General features: G+C 46.1%; 1 protein-coding gene across 3 annotated transcripts in view; it reads left to right on the forward strand.

Moving 5' to 3' along the window:
- myoz3a (myozenin 3a) overlaps positions 1 to 17,959 on the forward strand; it is a 31,913-nt gene extending 13,954 nt beyond the window's left edge. For 2 of the 3 annotated variants that reach the window (XM_035744160.2, XM_035744161.2), the window contains 5 exons: positions 10,545 to 10,629; positions 12,422 to 12,579; positions 15,300 to 15,450; positions 16,015 to 16,189; positions 17,332 to 17,959. In XM_035744160.2, the coding sequence (XP_035600053.1) occupies positions 10,545 to 10,629; positions 12,422 to 12,579; positions 15,300 to 15,450; positions 16,015 to 16,189; positions 17,332 to 17,518 (756 nt within the window). In that variant the 3' untranslated portion in view covers positions 17,519 to 17,959. Of the gene's footprint in view, positions 1 to 9,453; positions 9,618 to 10,544; positions 10,630 to 12,421; positions 12,580 to 15,299; positions 15,451 to 16,014; positions 16,190 to 17,331 lie in introns of those variants that run through there. The other variant, XM_035744162.2, reaches the window with a different exon arrangement.
- Positions 17,960 to 18,177: the final 218 nt, after the last annotated feature.

Genomic DNA, 18,177 nt, shown 5'->3' on the forward strand with positions numbered 1-18,177 from the left:
AAGGCCAAAACCTAGGAAGAAACCTAGAGAGGAACCAGGCTATGTGGGGTTGCCAGTCCTCTTCTGGCTGTGCCGGGTGGAGATTATAACAGAACATGGCCAAGATGTTCAAATGTTCCTAAATGACCAGCATGGTCGAATAATAATAAGGCAGAACAGTTGAAACTGGAGCAGCAGCACAGTCAGGTGGACTGGGGACAGCAAGGAGTCATCAAGTCAGGTAGTCCTGGGGCACGGTCCTAGGGCTCAGGTCCTCCGAGAGAGAGAAAGAAAGAGAGAATTAGAGAGAGCATATGTGGGGTGGCCAGTCCTCTTCTGGCTGTGCCGGGTGGAGATTATAACAGAACATGGCCAAGATGTTCAAATGTTCATAAATGACATTTACATTACATTTACATTTAAGTCATTTAGCAGACGCTCTTATCCTGAGCGACTTACAAATTGGTGCATTCACCTTATGACATCCAGTGGAACAGCCACTTTACAATAGTGCATCTAAATCTTTTAGGGGGGTGAGAAGGATTACTTATCCTATCCTAGGTATTCCTTAAAGAGGTGGGGTTTCAGGTGTCTCCGGAAGGTGGTGATTGACTCCGCTGTCCTGGCGTCGTGAGGGAGTTTGTTCCACCATTGGGGGGCCAGAGCAGCGAACAGTTTTGACTGGGCTGAGCGGGAACTGTACTTCCTCAGTGGTAGGGAGGCGAGCAGGCCAGAGGTGGATGAACGCAGTGCCCTTGTTTGGGTGTAGGGCCTGATCAGAGCCTGGAGGTACTGAGGTGCCGTTCCCCTCACAGCTCCGTAGGCAAGCACCATGGTCTTGTAGCGGATGCGAGCTTCAACTGGAAGCCAGCATGGTCGAATAATAGTAAGGGAGAACAGTTGAAACTGGAGCAGCAGCATGGCCAGGTGGACTGGGGACAGCAAGGAGTCATCATGTCAGGTAGTCCTGGGGCATGGTCCTAGGGCTCAGGTCCTCCGAGAGAGAGAAAGAAAGAAGGAGAGAATTAAAGAACGCACACTTAGATTCACACAGGACACCGAATAGGACAGGAGAAGTACTCCAGATATAACAAACTGACCCTAGCCCCCCGACACAAACTACTGCAGCATAAATACTGGAGGCTGAGAGGCTGTTTTGATGGCATATAAGGCCCTTCTTGCCTTGTCTCTCAGATCGATCACAGATGTGTGGAAGTTACCTGTGACGCTGATGTTTAGGCGGAGGTATGTATCGTTTTTGTGTGCTCTAGGGCAACGGTGTCTAGATGGAATTTTTATTCATGGTCCTGCTAACTGGACCTTTTTTGTAACACCATTATTTTTGTCTCACTGAGATTTACTGTCAGGGCCCAAGTCTGACAGAATCTGTGCAGAAGATCTAGGTGCTGCTGGAGGACCTCCTTGGTTGGGGACAAAAGCATCAGATCATCAGCAAACAGTAGACATTTGACTTCAGATTCTAGTAGGGTGAGGCCGGGTGCTGCAGACTGTTCTAGTGCCCTCACCAATTTGTTGATATATATGTTGAAGTGGGTGGGGCTTAAACTGCATCGCTGTCTCACCCCCGGCCTTCTGGAAAGAAATGTGGGTGTTTTTTGCCAATTTTTGTTTGTGTACATGGATCTTCTGTCGTATGTTTTTCCCACAACACCACTTTCCATAAATTTGTATTGAAGACCCTCTTGCCAAATTGAGTCAAAATCTTTTTTGAAATCAACAAAGCATGAGAAGACTTTGCCTTTGTTGTGGTTTGCTTGTTTGTCAATGTGCAGGGTGAATACGTGGTCTGTCGTACAGTAATTTGGTAAAAAGCCATTGTGACATTTGCTCAGTACGTTGTTTTTCGCTGAGGAAATGTATGAGTCTGCTGTTAATGATAATGCAGAGGTTTTCCGAAGGTTGCTGTTGACGCATATCCCATGGTAGTTATTGGGGTCAAATTTGTCTCCACTTCTCTGAATTGGGGTGGTCAGTCCTTGGTTCCAAATATTGGAGAAGATGCCAAAGCTAAGGATGATGTTAGAGTTTAAGTATAGCCAATTGGAATTTGAGGTCTGTATACCATCAACCCCAAAGGCCTTTTTGGGTTGATGGTATACTTTTTTGCATTTTGTCCGGTAGTTCATTCAGTGTAATTGGAGAATCCAGTGGGTTCTGGTAGTCTTTAGTAGTGGATTCTAAGATTTGTATTTGATAATGTATATGTTTTTGATGTTTGTTCATTGTTATAGAGCCGAAAAGATTGGAGAAGTGGTTTAAACATACATCTCTGTTTTGGATAGATAACTCTTCATGTTCTTGTTTGTTTAGAATTTTCCAATTTTCCCAGAAGTGGTTAGATTCTATGGATTATTCAATTACATTGAGCTGATTTCTGACATGCTGTTCCTTCTTTTTCCGTAGTGTATTTCTGTATTGTTTTAGTGATTCACCGTAGTGAAGGCACAGGCTCAGGTTTTTGTTTGGATAGGTTCCTCAATTTTTTCTTAGGTTTTTGCATTCTTCATCAAGCCATTTGTCATTGTTCATTTTATTAGGTTGTCTGCTTGACATTTTTAGTTTTGATAGGGAAGCTGAGAGGTCAAATATGCTGTTTAGGTTTTCTACTGCCAAGTTTGCACCTTCACTGTTACAATGCAACATTTTTTCGAGGAAATTGTCTAAAAGGAATTGAATTTGTTGTTGCCTAATTGTTTTTTGGTAGATTTCCACACTTTTCTGCTTCATATCTATAGCATTTCTTTATTATAGTACATTTTATTTAGTTCCTTTGGCTTTGATGCCTGTTTTGCTGTGATTTTGCTGTGATCTGATAGGGCTGTCAGTGGACTGACTGTGAACGCTCTAAGAGACTCTGGGTTGAGGTCAATGATAAAGTATTCTACAGTACTCATACCAAGAGATGAGCTATAGGTGTACCTACCATAGGAGTCCCCTCGAAGCCTAACATTGACTATGTTCATACCCTGGATCTGACAGAGCTGCAGGAGTTGTGACCCGTTTTTGTTGGTTATGTTGTCGTAGTTGTGTCTAGGGGGGCATATGGGGGAGGGAATGCTGTCAACTCCAGGTAGGTGTTTGTGTGTGCTGAGGGTGTCGGGTTCTTGTCCAGTTCTGGCATTTAGGTCGCCACAGACATGTCCCTGAGACAGGAAATCTCCCCCTCTAGGAGGGAGAAGCTGTCATCGTTAAAATATGGAGATTCTAGTGGGGGGATAAAGGACATTTCTAGCTAGATGTAAAATGTTCCTGTTTTGACTAATTTAATAGAGTGGGTTAGGTCTGTTCTATACCAAATTAGCATACCCCTTGAGTATCTTCCCTGTTTCACAGCTGGTAGATTGGTGTGTGGGACGACCAGCTCTCTGTAACCTAGAAGGCAACCAGTGGGTCTGTCTCCTTTATACCATGTTTCTTGTAGGATGACAATGTCTGTATTTCAATTTCTGTGATGAAGTCTGGGTTACTGCTCTTTAGGCCAAAGGCAGATGACCTCAGACTTTGTATATTCCAGGATGAGATAGTAAAAGCTTTGTGTTCCATTGTGTCTAGTGTTTTTGTGTGGTTTAGGCCCGGACCATCACAGTAGGTGTGAGCAGAGCATGTTGATCATCTGATACATACCTCTTATGTCGCAGGATGGGGCTTGGGCAGGTGTAATCGTGGGGGTTGGGCCTGTTACTCTGGTCACAGCCTGGGCATATGTCCTGCTGTCATGATGAGGTCCTTGCCACAGGGGCGGGGGGCAAGGGGTGGGCAGAAGAGGCATAGGTCTGATATGGGGGGGCCTATAAGAGTTTGGCCAGGGTTTGTTTGGGGTGGTCTTAGCTGGTTGGGGTGTGGCTGGTGATGCTGTGGTCTGGGTGTAGGTCCTCTTGGCATGGGTTCTCTCAGTAAAGGTCCTTCGGGAGGGTGTCGCGCTGGTCTGGGCGGGGGGTCCGTTGCTCTGTTGCTCCTGTGTGAGGTGCTGGGTCTATGGTTGAGAGTGACGTCCTTCAGGGTCCTGGCAAAAGTTGGGATTGCTGCCTTGTAGAGGTGGACCTGGTCGTAAAGGCTGTTCAAGTCCAGAGTGGAGTGGTGGGCCAGGTATGTGGTGGGCCAGGTATGTATATATATATTTATATAAGTACTCTCCACCATACAGCAGGTGAATCCAGGCATTTTGCAAGACTGTGCCTCAAAACCTAATATATATATGACCGCTTCTTCCACTTTCCCCAACGGACAAATGGTTATCTCCACCCTGCTACCACAAAGTACTTTTGTGGTAGCAGGGTGGAGATAACCACTTGTGCGTTGGGGAAAGTGGAAGAAGCTTTTTCAATCACTGCCTTGAGTGCTGTTGTCACTCTTTCCTGCTGGGCCCTCAGGTCATTTGTGCCCGTGTGAATGATGATGCGGCTGGGGGACCCTAGTCTGTCCTCTGACAACAGCTCCAGGGCATGCCTAGTGTTTGGGCACCAGAGTTTAGCCAGTTTGTGTTTGGGAAAAAGTGTACCCTCTTGAACGTATTTGGCATTTGAGTCAATGAGGAGCACAATCTCTGGCTATTGTGTGTCCTCAGTGGATGTGGGGGGGTTGTCAGGAGGGCTATTGGAGGAGCTGACAGGAGGGCTGGTAGGAGGGGATGGGGTCTGTTGGGTTGGTGGGTCCTGTGCTGTCTGTCCCGTTGAGGTTGTGGTCTGGGCCTGAGGTGGGCTGTTCTGCTGGCTTGTATGGGGGGGGTGTCCTGCTCTCTGTCACACCTCAGCTTTCTGACCTTGTCCTTCAGTGCATCCCTCTCAATGATGGAGGAGCAGTCAGTTGTGGGACCTGGGTGTGTTCAGCACTGGGGGAGAGACTATCCTCGTCTGCAGGACAGTTTGAAGAGGTGTGTTCAGCACTGGGAGGGGGTGACTATCCTCATCTGCAGGGCAGTTTGAAGAGGTGTGTTCAGCACTGGGGGGGTGACTATCCTCATCTGCAGGGCAGTTTGAAGAGGTGTGTTCAGCACTGGGGGGGTGACTATCCTCATCTGCAGGACAGTTTGAAGAGGTGTGTTCAGCACTGGGGGGGTGACTATCCTCGTCTGCAGGTGATAGAGGAAATTATGGTTGAGATGACTAATTATGTATGCATTCCAATCAGAACTGACTAGTCCAAATGCTATAATGTACTGTACATGTGAATTTTCTCTCTTGATCCCTTTCCCAATTGTATATAATGTAGTCAGGAGTTTAGTAACAATGAAGGTCTGTTCCTTAGTTCATTCAGTTGTACAAATCTCCAGGTGGTGGGAACGGGCCATCTCCAGATTGTCTAGAACGTTGATTTATACTGACTGGCCTTGACTTCGTGCTGATAACGCGACGGCTCAAGAGCTAGGGGACCCCTCTGCTTGTGAAATAGAACGTTTGGAAAACGCTGACGTCATTTTCAGTTTATAACCTGTGGAAATGTGTGTATGCATTTAGTACTCTCTGGAATTAAACGCTCTACCTGACTTTTAAGACTGGTCTCGATCTACTTCATACATAATTAATGAACTTACACCTCATTAATGAATTAGAAACGAGTGCGAATTTGGTTTTGGCTGCAAAACAATAAGGAATTTAGAAATTCCTCTATCAGCAGGACAGTTTGAAGAGGTGTGTTCAGTGTTGGGGGGGTGACTATCCTCGTCTGCAGGACAGTTTGAAGAGGTGTGATCAATGCTGGGGGGGTGACTATCCTCGTCTGCAGGACAGTTTGAAGAGGTGTGATCAATGCTGGGGGGGTGACTATCCTCATCTGCAGGACAGTTTGAAGAGGTGTGTTCAGCACTGGGGTGGGGGACAGTGACTATCCCTCATCTGTCTGCAGGACAGTTTGAAGAGGTGTGTTCAGCACTGGGGGGACTGACTATCAGCTCGTCTGCAGGACAGTTTGAAGAGGTGTGTTCAGCATTGGGGGGGTGACTATCCTCGTCTGCAGGACAGTTTGAAGAGGTGTGTTCAGCATTGGGGGGGTGACTATCCTCGTCTGCAGGACAGTTTGAAGAGGTGTGTTCAGCATTGGGGGGTGACTATCCTCGTCTGCAGGACAGTTTGAAGAGGTGTGTTCAGCACTGGGGGGGTGACTATCCTCGTCTGCAGGACAGTTTGAAGAGGTGTGTTCAGCACTGGGGGGGTGACTATCCTCGTCTGCAGGACAGTTTGAAGAGGTGTGATCAATGCTGGGGGGGTGACTATCCTCATCTGCAGGACAGTTTGAAGAGGTGTGTTGGGGTGACTATCCTCGTCTGCAGGACAGTTTGAAGAGGTGTGATCAATGCTGGGTGGGAGACTATCCTCATCTGCAGGACAGTTTGAAGAGGTGTGTTCAGCACTGGGGTGGGGGGGTGACTATCCTCGTCTGCAGGACAGTTTGAAGAGGTGTGTTCAGCTCTGGGTGGGAGACTATCCTCGTCTGCAGGACAGTTTGAAGAGGTGTGATCAGACTTACTCAGGATGGGGGAGTCGTCACAGAGAGAGAGAGCTTTTCATCCCGTAAAAGTCCTGCTGGAACTGCATGAGGAGGCCCTGCACCATTACTGTACCAGACACAACAGAACACAACCACTCATCACAGACACAATACAGAGATATCTAAAACCCTTCTCAACACAACAGAACACAACCAGTCATCACAGACACAATACAGAGATATCTAAATCCCTTCTCAACACAACATAACACAACCAGTCATCACAGACACAATACAGAGATATCTAAAACCCTTCTCAACACAACAGAACACAACCAGTCATCACAGACACAATACAGAGATATCTAAAAACCCTTCTCAACACAACAGAACACAACCAGTCATCACAGACACAATACAGAGATATCTAAAACCCTTCTCAACACAACATAACACAACCAGTCATCACAGACACAATACAGAGATATCTAAAACCCTTCTCAACACAACAGAACACAACCAGTCATCACAGACACAATACAGAGATATCTAAAACCCTTCTCAACACAACAGAACACAACCAGTCATCACAGACACAATACAGAGATATCTAAAACCCTTCTCAACACAACAGAACACAACCAGTCATCACAGACACAATACAGAGATATCTAAAACCCTTCTCAACACAACAGAACACAACCAGTCATCACAGACACAATAGATAGATATTATTCTGAAGAACAGTCAAACCATCAATTAAAAATACATATTTTGGACAGTTTCAGTTTCAGCGCTGGGCCCACCTTGAGGATCCTGTCGTAACCGAACTTCCCAGAACGAGCTCAGAGAAACATAGTCCAGGAGGGAGAGTTTCAATAGGCCAACAGTCCTCTGACATGCACCTGCAACAGAAGATTAAATGAAGGTTAACCCAAGCTCAAAGACTGGGTTCCTTATACAGTTTGGTCCATTTGATTGATGAGTTGTTCAAAATCGAATCGTTACCTTGTTACCAAGGTCTAAAAGCAATGTGACGTTGCTCTGTATGACTTTACACTGCATTTACAAACACTTTCCTAGGGCACTGTCTCATTTTCTTTTGTTGTCTATAGCACTACCTTCTGAAGACTTCCTCTTTCCTTCCTTTCCTCCTTGCAGCCACTGTTTCATCGACAGATCCTCTAGACAATCCGTTTAAAAGGAACCTTCATAACACAAACCTTTGAGCTTCAATGAGTATTGTACTGTTGTCAGCTGTCACTTCCTGGTGATCCTCCAGCTGACAGCAACACCCTGTATAGGGGCCAGCACTCACTAGCAGAAGACACAAGTCAAATGGGTTTCCGCCCCTCTATGTTTTGTGCAAAAGAGTTTGATAATGTATCACTGTCTACTGTTTCAAGAAAGATTATATTTATCTATTCAAAAACATACACTAACCAAAAGGTGTCACATTTTACGTTCAGTGGTGCTAAATTAGCAGGTACAGTGTAATTACATGGTTTTACATTGTTCCATAAACTCTAGACTATATGATTTATTTGGGCAATTTTCAGTAGTTTATGTAGTTGTCAAATTCTGTCTGGGGACTATGAGTCAGGATGACTGGGCTGTTTTCTGTCAGGACCGAGAGGGGACTGTAGAGCCTTTCTAATGGTGAGACAATCCATAAGCAATCTCATGCCTGTTATGGAGAAAACATCCAGAAAAACTCTGCCATTAATCAATGTCCCAAAACAACATTTGGATTACATTGGTTACGGCTTTAGAAAAGTAGATATTCTAAAATAATGAGTAAGAAGGTTTACATGAAAACAACAGGTAATTATTTGACGACCACCTCAAGTGATGGTGATCAGCTACGCTAGAGAAAATGAATGTCTGAGCACTTGTTGCTGACAGCAGTGAGTGGAAAAACACTACTTGTAAGTAATTCAATATGGAAGCACAAGCTCCACAATGCATCAACGGTCTTCTGTGTGTCAGGGAAAATCGCACAGTTGTTAAAATAGAACTCTGCCAGGCACTTTGACCTTTAACCCTTGACCCGCCTATGGCCTTTCCACCCCAATGATCTCATTACTTTGACTGGCACTTCACAGATTCTGCCGTCTATTACTGTGAACCACAGGTGGGCATCTTCCTGATGTCATCCTGCGTGTGTGCGTGTGTGCGTGTGCGTGTGTGTGCGTGTGTGTGTGTGTGTGTGTGTGTGTGTGTGTGTGTGTGTGTGTGTGTGTGTGTGTGTGTGTGTGTGTGTGTGTGTGTGTCGACATGTTTAACTATTCTTGTGGGGACCAGAAGTCCCCACAAGGATAGTAAACAAACAAAAACTTGACCAACTGGGGACATTTTGTTAGTCCCCACAAGGTCAAATGCTATTTCATGGGGGTTTAGGTTTAACCTTAGAATTAGTGTTAGGGTTAGAATTATGTTAAGGGTTAGGGTGAGGAGCTAGGATTAGTTTTAGGGTTAGGAGCTAGGGTTAGGTTTTGGATAGAGTATGAGAGTATGAGTTAGGATTAAGGGTTAGGGAAAATAGGATTTTGAATGGGACTGAATTGTGTCCCCACAAGGTTAGCTGTACAAGATTGTGTGTGTGTGTATCTATCTGTTTGTCTTGTCAAGGAGCAGCTGAATGTTTGGTCTCTGTCTCTGAGGGCTCAGTGTCACTGTCTGCACTGAGTCAGCAGCTGTTCTCTCAGCACACACACACACACACACACACACACACACACACACACACACACACACACACACACACACACACACACACACACACACACACACACACACACACACACACACACACACACACACACACACACACACACACACACACACACAGAGGGGATCAGATTTTTATTATCAGGGACATAGGAGGGCAGAGATGTAGATCCTTAACCTTACCCCCTACTCCCCCCTCTCACCCCCCTACAACCCCATCTCCTTACACCCCCCTCCCATCTAGCCCCCTCGCCCCCTGGCTCTCTCACCCCTCTGCTAAAATAACCCAGTGAGGTAAGCACAGAGGGATCACTGGTATACAAACTGTTGCCTCGCAGATCAGAAGCGTCAGAGTGAGATAGGGAAGCATCCTGGATTCAGGAGGATAAACCACACAGCGATATACTAATCTCATATCACTTCATCTTTACTGCTGAATCTGTGAGAGGAGACAGGCGAGACAGGTAAGACTGAATCACAGCCAGCAGGATCTGGTGTTGAGCTATGAATCCTACAAGGTTTTACTCCAACGTGGCTGTTGGCCAGCACATTGTGGGGTGAAGATCTACATACCAGGTTTTACTACTGTGTTCACACATCTCATTGGTTTTCTAGCTAGCAGCCAAGCTGGGGGGGAGCAGGTGTGGGGTTATGTCTGGAACACTCATCTCAATGTGATGTTCAGGATCCCAGAAAACAAGCTCATCTCAATGTGATGTTCAGGATCCCAGAAAACAAGCTCATCTCAATGTGATGTTCAAGATCCCAGAAAACAAGCTCATCTCAATGTGATATTCAGGATCCCAGAAAACAAGCTCATCTCAATGTGATGTTCAGGATCCCAGAAAACAAGCTCATCTCAATGTGATGTTCAGGATCCCATAAAACAAACACATCTCAATGTGATGTTCAGGATCCCAGATAACAAACTCATCTCAATGTGATGTTCAGGATCCCAGAAAACAAACTCATCTCAATGTGATGTTCAGGATCCCAGAAAACAAGCTCATCTCAATGTGATGTTCAGAGTTCAGTATCCCAGAAAACAAGGTCATCTCAATGTGATGTACAGGATCCCAGAAAACAAGCTCATCTCCAAGGGACTTTCTAAATAAGATGGAGAGAATATAATACGCTCAAACAACATATTAATGAGTTCTATTCATGTTTACATACTTGACAGATTGTTCTTTTTTTTATCTGTTAAAATGATACTATGATTCATTCATGTGTATGTGCATGTTTTTGTGCTTGAGTGACAAACTGTTGCTTAATCTACAGTAGCCTACTGATCTTGTAAAATATTTAAATGGTGTATTTGAGCGAGTGTGTTTCTGAACCAGTACCTAACCTCTCTTAATCCATCCACATCACCACCTGTCCCCCACCAGAGGAAGATAATGCAATCAGCTTATGATGACCTGGCCAAGCAGAGGATGCAGCAGTCCAGGGCTTTGTGTTCAGAGGCCGGGCCAGGTAAGAACTTAGAGATACAGTGGGGTCCAAAATGACTGACTCCTTGATAAAAATGGCCATGATAAAGAGTGACCAAGTTACATAGGGTCAAATATCATACCCCCCAAGACATGCTAACCTCTCTCCATTACCAATAACAGGGGACGTTATGCATCCAAGTGTGTAGTCATTGCATGCTAGGAATATGGAACCAAATTCTAGACTTTTGACTACTTTATTCATAAAAATCTTTAGGGGTGTCAATAATTGTGACCCATACCATTTTGAGATTAATTTTGTATTTCTTGTAACAGTAAATCTCTGTCTTTGAGCAATTATATTAGCATAAAATAATATAATTTCCCCATTTCTTTCAGCATACAATATAGATAAATATTTGAATGATTTATTTTATACAGTCATTATTACTCACCTTTATCAAGGGAGTCAATCATTTGGGACCCCACTGTATATTAAATTACTATTCTATTTCATTCTAGGGACATTCAACTGATTATACTTCATTGACCTCCGGGGAGGGAAATAAGCTATGAGAACAGCGGAGTTTGAATGTCTGTCAGCCTAGAGAAGGAATTGAATACAGTTGATTGAATTCCAGAGGTGGGACATTAGGTTTGACACCAGTAGCAAACCGTTCAGACACACAGGCATAGGGTATACTGTAGAATGGAAATTAATCACACGTTTTAACACTCACTTAGATATATGTTAAGAAATGATTACTCACTTAGCTACATATTTTGACATGTTATTACTCACACTTATAAGTATAGATTAATATAGGCTGGATTGACTCTGTCATCACAGCTCTGGTCTTCATCGGTAGTATAGTAAAGCATCAAAGCATTCTCCTCAGCTAAGAGCATGTGGGGGAGTAAACCCCTGAACTCAAGAAGTATACTGTAGAACTCTGGAGTTAGAAGTCTCCAAGGGCTGAACATTCCACAGGGGGCATTCCGCCTGGGTCTGTTGGTTTTCCGATGGTCTTAGCCAGTTACAGGCATTGGCATCAGACCCATCGGACTCAGCATAATGTGATCGACCCCCGGCTGGTGGGTTTTATACAGGCCCGTCAAAAGGCAACTCCTGTCGACAACGCAACTGGCATAAGGCAGGAATTCACATAACCCTTTACTGAGAGATTGAGAGGAAAGAGAGTGACAAGAGTTCCTATAAGAGCTGCTTCTTCCAAACATCCTATTTATATACCCGACACTGCACCACAACAAACATTACACACCCTTCTACTCTCAGGGGTATTCCAAAGTTGCAATAGAGTAGTACTGTGATACATTTGGCCCATAGTAGTAAACTCAACACTAGGCTTGTGGATTAGTGATGATATGATAGTTGGAGTTATGATTTTGGTCGGGTCAGTTGATCCTCAATGAATTGTTTGGAGCTGAGAGTAAGAATAGACCTTAATATCCCACATACAGAACACTACAGGGAGCATGAGTCCTGAGGCAACCCTTGTTGCTGGGGGAAGCCGGGTTCTCTCTCTGTTGCGTCATCCACTGGGTTTCTCTGACTGACACGGGCCAGCGGGTGGAGGTGCCGTTGTACCAGTCAAACGGATGAATCAGATTCTATTCTCAGATCTGAGTCTGTGTCGCTTTCAGTGTCTTAGTTTCTGTGAGCATCTGTCTGTTTGTGTCTGTCAGTTAATGTCTTCCCCTGATTAATTATTTAGTGGCAAATGGGATGAGTTACCATACAATGGAAAGCACTTTGAGACCTAGTGAAAGTCATATATAATACTCTTTATTCTGTGCTTTTGTGTGTGTACCAGGAGGTCTGAACTTGGGGAAGAAGATCAGCATACCCAAGGATGTGATGATGGAGGAGTTGAACCTTCAGTCCAACCGTGGCTCCCGCATGTTCCAGGAGAGACTGAAGAGGGTGGAGAGGTTCACTCTGGAGAACCAAGTCAACGACTTATACAGCAATGTAAGAACACACACACATAGCCCTGCATCTATCCGCTAGATGCCATGCCATTTCAATGCAGAACAGAATTTTCAATCAATGTTCAAAGACATTCTATTTCTATGGAAAAACAACAAGGCCATACTGTAGAGACCAGTGGAGGCTGCTGAGGGAAGAAGGGCTCATAATCACGGCTGGAACGGAGCCAATGGAATGGCCTTAAACAATGTGTTTGATGTATTTGATGCCATTCCACCTACTCCGCTCAAGCCATTACCACAAGCCAGTCCTCCCCTAACTAAGATGCCACCAACTTCCTGTGGTAGAGACATATCCAGTGAGATATCCTGTTAGACCCGCAGACTTGTCTCCCTGACGTGCAGTACAGCAGCTTGTTAGCCTGTTAGACCTGTCTCCCTGACGTGCAGTACAGCAGCTTGTTAGCCTGTTAGACCTGTCTGCCTGACGTGCAGTACAGCAGCTTGTTAGCCTGTTAGACCTGTCTCCCTGACGTGCAGTACAGCAGCTTGTTAGCCTGTTAGACCTGTCTCCCTGACGTGCAGTACAGCAGCTTGTTAGCCTGTCTGCCTGACGTACAGTACAGCAGCTTGTTAGCCTGTCTGCCTGACGTACAGTACAGCAGCTTGTTAGCCTGTTAGACCTGTCTGCCTAACGTACAGTACAGCAGCTTGTTAGCCTGTCTGCCTGACGTGCAGTACAGCAGCTTGTTAGCCTGTTAGACCTGTCTGCCTAACATACAGTACAGCAGCTTGTTAGCCTGTTAGACCTGTCTGCCTGATGTGCAGTACAGCAGCTTGTTAGCCTGTTAGACCTGTCTCCCTGACGTGCAGTACAGCAGCTTGTTAGCCTGTTAGACCTGTCACCCTGACGTGCAGTACAGCAGCCTGTTAGCCTGTTAGACCTGTCTCCCTGACGTGCAGTACAGCAGCTTGTTAGCCTGTTAGACCTGTCTGCCTGACGTGCAGTACAGCAGCTTGTTAGCCTGTTAAACCTGTCTCCCTGACGTGCAGTACAGCAGCTTGTTAGCCTGTTAGACCTGTCTCCCTGACGTGCAGTACAGCAGCTTGTTAGCCTGTTAGATCTGTCTCCCTGACGTACAGTACAGCAGCTTGTTAGCCTGTTGGACCTGTCTCCCTGACGTGCAGTACAGCAGCTTGTTAGCCTGTTAGACCTGTCACCCTGACGTGCAGTACAGCAGCTTGTTAGCCTGTTAGACCTGTCTGCCTGGCGTGCAGTACAGCAGCTTGTTGGCCTGTTAGACCTGTCTCCCTGACGTGCAGTACAACAGCTTGTTAGCCTGTTAGACCTGTCTCCCTGACGTGCAGTACAGCAGCTGGTTAGCCTGTCTGCCTGACGTACAGTACAGCAGCTTGTTAGCCTTTCTGCCTGACGTACAGTACAGCAGCTTGTTAGCCTGTTAGACCTGTCTGCCTAACGTACAGTACAGCAGCTTGTTAGCCTGTTAGACCTGTCTCCCTGACGTGCAGTACAGCAGCTTGTTAGCCTGTTATACCTGTCACCCTGACGTGCAGTACAGCAGCTTGTTAGCCTGTTAGACCTGTCTGCCTGACGTGCAGTACAGCAGCTTGTTAGCCTGTTAGACCTGTCTGCCTGACGTGCAGTACAGCAGCTTGTTAGCCTGTTAGACCTGTCTCCCTGACGTGCAGTACAGCAGCTTGTTAGCCTGTTAGACCTGTCTCCCTGACGTGCAGTACAGCAGCTTGTTAGCCTGTTAGACCTGTCTGCCTGACGTACAGTACAGCAGCTTGTTAGCCTGTTAGACCTGTCTGCCTGACGTGCAGTACAGCAGCTTATTAGCCTGTTAGACCTTTCTGCCTGACGTACAGTACAGCAGCTTGTTAGCCTGTTAGACCTGTCTGCCTGACGTACAGTACAGCAGCTTGTTAGCCTGTCTGCCTGACGTGCAGTACAGCAGCTTATTAGTCTGCCTGATGTAGACCTTTTGCCTGTTGCCTGTCGTACAGTACAGCAGCTTGTTAGCCTGTTAGACCTGTCTCCCTGACGTGCAGTACAGCAGCTTGTTAGCCTGTTAGACCTGTCTCCCTGACGTACAGTATAGCAGCTTGTTAGCCTGTTAGACCTGTCTCCCTGACGTGCAGTACAGCAGCTTGTTAGCCTGTTAGACCTGTCTCCCTGACGTGCAGTACAGCAGCTTGTTAGCCTGTTAGACCTGTCACCCTGACGTACAGTACAGCAGCTTGTTAGCCTGTTAGACCTGTCTGCCTGACGTACAGTACAGCAGCTTGTTAGCCTGTTAGACCTGTCTCCCTGACGTACAGTACAGCAGCTTGTTAGCCTGTTAGACCTGTCTGCCTGACGTACAGTACAGCAGCTTGTTAGCCTGTCTGCCTGACGTACAGTACAGCAGCTTGTTAGCCTGTTGGATTTATGACTCAGCTGTGTTTGATGAGGCAGGGACACCTTGGCCTGTCCCCGCTCACGGTTCCTTAGAAGATGACAACTTGGACAAGGTTATTGGAACATTAAGAAACATTGGTCAAATGACCATTGGACAAACATTCCCATGACAATGCATCTAGTAGGTCAGCTGCAAGGCATAGACCAATAAGAGCAAGATAACTGGACAGTGTTACACCTGCCATCCATGTACAGCTTTCACACAACGTACACCACAGGAAATAGTAGAAATACAGAGTTGACATGGCACTAACACAGAAAATGATTCTGTCCCTGTCCAGAGCTTTCCAGAGCCCATGCCTTCCCAGACAGTAGAAGAGCCCCAGGGGGGGAAGGAGAACCAGGCATATATGATGCCTGGCAAACACAGCCTGATCACCACCCTACAGAAAACTGTGGCCAAGAAGGGCAGCCCCAATGTCATCGCCCCAGGTAGCTGGCAACATTGGAGGGGAGAGGTTGGCAGAGGTTGACATGAGGGATTAGTTACCAGGACTAGGTCACCCCTAATTCAGAGGTTGACAGGAAGGATTAGTTACTAGGACTAGGTCACCTCTAATTGAGAGGCTGACAGGAAGGATTAGTTACTAGGACCAGGTCACCTCTAATTCAGAGGTTGACAGGAAGGATTAGGTTAGTCAGGGCAACCTTGTCCCGACACATAGGTTAGTCGGGGTAACCATATCCTGACACTAGGTTAGTCAGGTTAATCATGTCCTGATACTAGGTTAGTCAGGGTAACCATAGCTTGACACTAGGTTAGTCAGGGTAACCATGTCCTGATACTAGGTTAGTGAGGGTAACCATGTCCTGTCCTGACACTAGGTTAATCTTTGACAGCCAGCTTGTTTATTGTGCTGGATTGATACCAAGTTTAACACTTGTTATTGTAGCCAGGACCAACATCAGATCAGACAAGTTTATGTAGATGTGTAAGTCCTAAGTGCTTTCAGGGACTGTCTTGAGTCTTGTCTGACCTTTAACCTCTCACCTCAGGCTACGGGAGCCCCTTGAAGGAGATCCCCCGTGAGAAGTTCAACCTGACAACCAGGTCCTACTGTTCCCCCTGGAGGGAAGCCCTGGGTGACAGTGACAGGCTCCTGTTGACTCTCAGCACCCAGCTCCCACGGGGGGCCACACTACAGCCGGCCAACTACAGGTGTTTCAACAGGTCAGTCTCACCACCTCACTAACCCACAGGGGGCCACACTACAGCCCGCCAACTAGAGATGTAACCCTGACAACAGAAGGTGCAGCCAGATCAAACGTAGAGACCCGGCCCACTAACTTGAGGTGTAACCCTGACAACAGAAGGTGCAGCCAGATCAAACGTAGAGACCCGGCCCACTAACTTGAGGTGTAACCCTGACAACAGAAGGTGCAGCCAGATCAAACGTAGAGACCCGGCCCACTAACTTGAGGTGTAACCCTGACAACAGAAGGTGCAGCCAGATCAAACGTAGAGACCCGGCCCACTAACTTGAGGTGTAACGCTGACAACAACTAGGCTAGACTAAAGGACCTCTGACGACTTCACACTTCAAAGGCAGGACAATATTATGCATTGTTTTCTTTGGAAAGACAACCAATCTCAAACCCCCATTGTCAAATAAACCGCAGATGACCGAAGCATGCTATCAAATTAATAACACAATTATCTCGATTTAGCTTCTCTCGGCGCCCGTCCATGTTTCCACTCCCTTTGAAAAGTAATCCCGTCTCTGGCTCGCACCTCCTTAGACTGTGACTGTCCGGCATTTGGCTATTTTAAAGCAGGCTCCAGAAAGAAGGGGAAGAGTCAGTCCCTTAAAGACCGATGGTGCACGAAGGGGCTCCTCTTACCCTGGCATACAGTGTGAGGCAACTCCCAGAATAAAGGCAACACGTCACACTTCATTAGTGCACTGCCACTCATGTGGTGCCAGTCATTCAGTAACTGAAGCACACATGGATGGATTGGTTTACTCCTTTAATTAACGAGGTATGTGGGTTTAATTGAGTATAATCTAAAGTAGGTCTGAGTCACACAAACTCTGTGGGCCACAGCGCTCCATCTATAGTCAAATGATTCCTGAATTATTTCAGACCTAAAATGTCACTAGTCCAGGCCAGGCAGGGTCATTAGAGTTGTGTGGATGACTGGGCATCACATAACAATCTAAAAGCTTCCACTTTAGATCTGACTGTTGAGTGAGAAAGATCTGGTACCCAGCGGATGTATTTGAGGTTATGTAAGGCTGGATATACCGAGTCATTCCCTTCCTCAAAGATACACTCAAACACTTACAACACATTCATCCCTCTTTCTCTCAGAGCGGCCACACCTTTTGGAGGCCCACAGCAGCAGAGTAAGAGGGTGATCCCAGTGATGGGGTTCGAGCTGTTGGACTCACAGCACCTCCCTGGTACGACCCTGGACCGCATGTGTAAACGGCCCAACTTCAACAGAGCACCACGGGGATGGGGTCATGACTACTCCCCTGAATCCACCGACCTGTGATTGGCCCACTGCTCACCTACGTCCTTCAAACTTCTGGTGACATCATAGGCTAAAAGACTGAAGCATCAACCTGCTCTTATTACCCATCCTCATCCCTCTGGATTCAAAGATGACCTATCCGGATTAGGAAGAAGTTGCCCCTAAATACAGATATTTGCATCTGTTTAATAGTTAGGATAAGGGTAGATCTGTGGTTAGGGGCAACTTGTAACTCGAGTGATCCCTGTTATTGAGTCACTCCTCCTTTCTTTCATCTTAATGCCCTCTTACCCATCCTCACTCCCCCATTCACCTCACCACTTGCCTCCCTTCCCATCCCCTGTTCACTCATCCCTCCCTCTTTCAGACCCCCCCCCCTGTTTATAAAGGACTGACAGTGTGATCTTGATTAATGTAAATGTAAATGATAGAGTACTTGTTTTAATGGCATAAGCGGACAACTTACGTGAAACATTACAATAATAAAATTGTATCAAAGTGAGAAACAAATCCATAATATGAATGAGAATCTAAAAATGTTCCTTTCAAGAGATCGACTCTGCAGGATGCTTGGCACATTTCAACAACTCTTATGATGTACACTAAATACACCGATCCATGACGGGTGGGTATACAGATTACATTATGCACCACCACGCACAAAACACAGCAGCCCTTAA

This window comes from Oncorhynchus keta, chromosome 30 (assembly GCF_023373465.1).
Source record: "Oncorhynchus keta strain PuntledgeMale-10-30-2019 chromosome 30, Oket_V2, whole genome shotgun sequence".
Taxonomy (NCBI): Eukaryota; Metazoa; Chordata; class Actinopteri; order Salmoniformes; family Salmonidae; genus Oncorhynchus; species Oncorhynchus keta.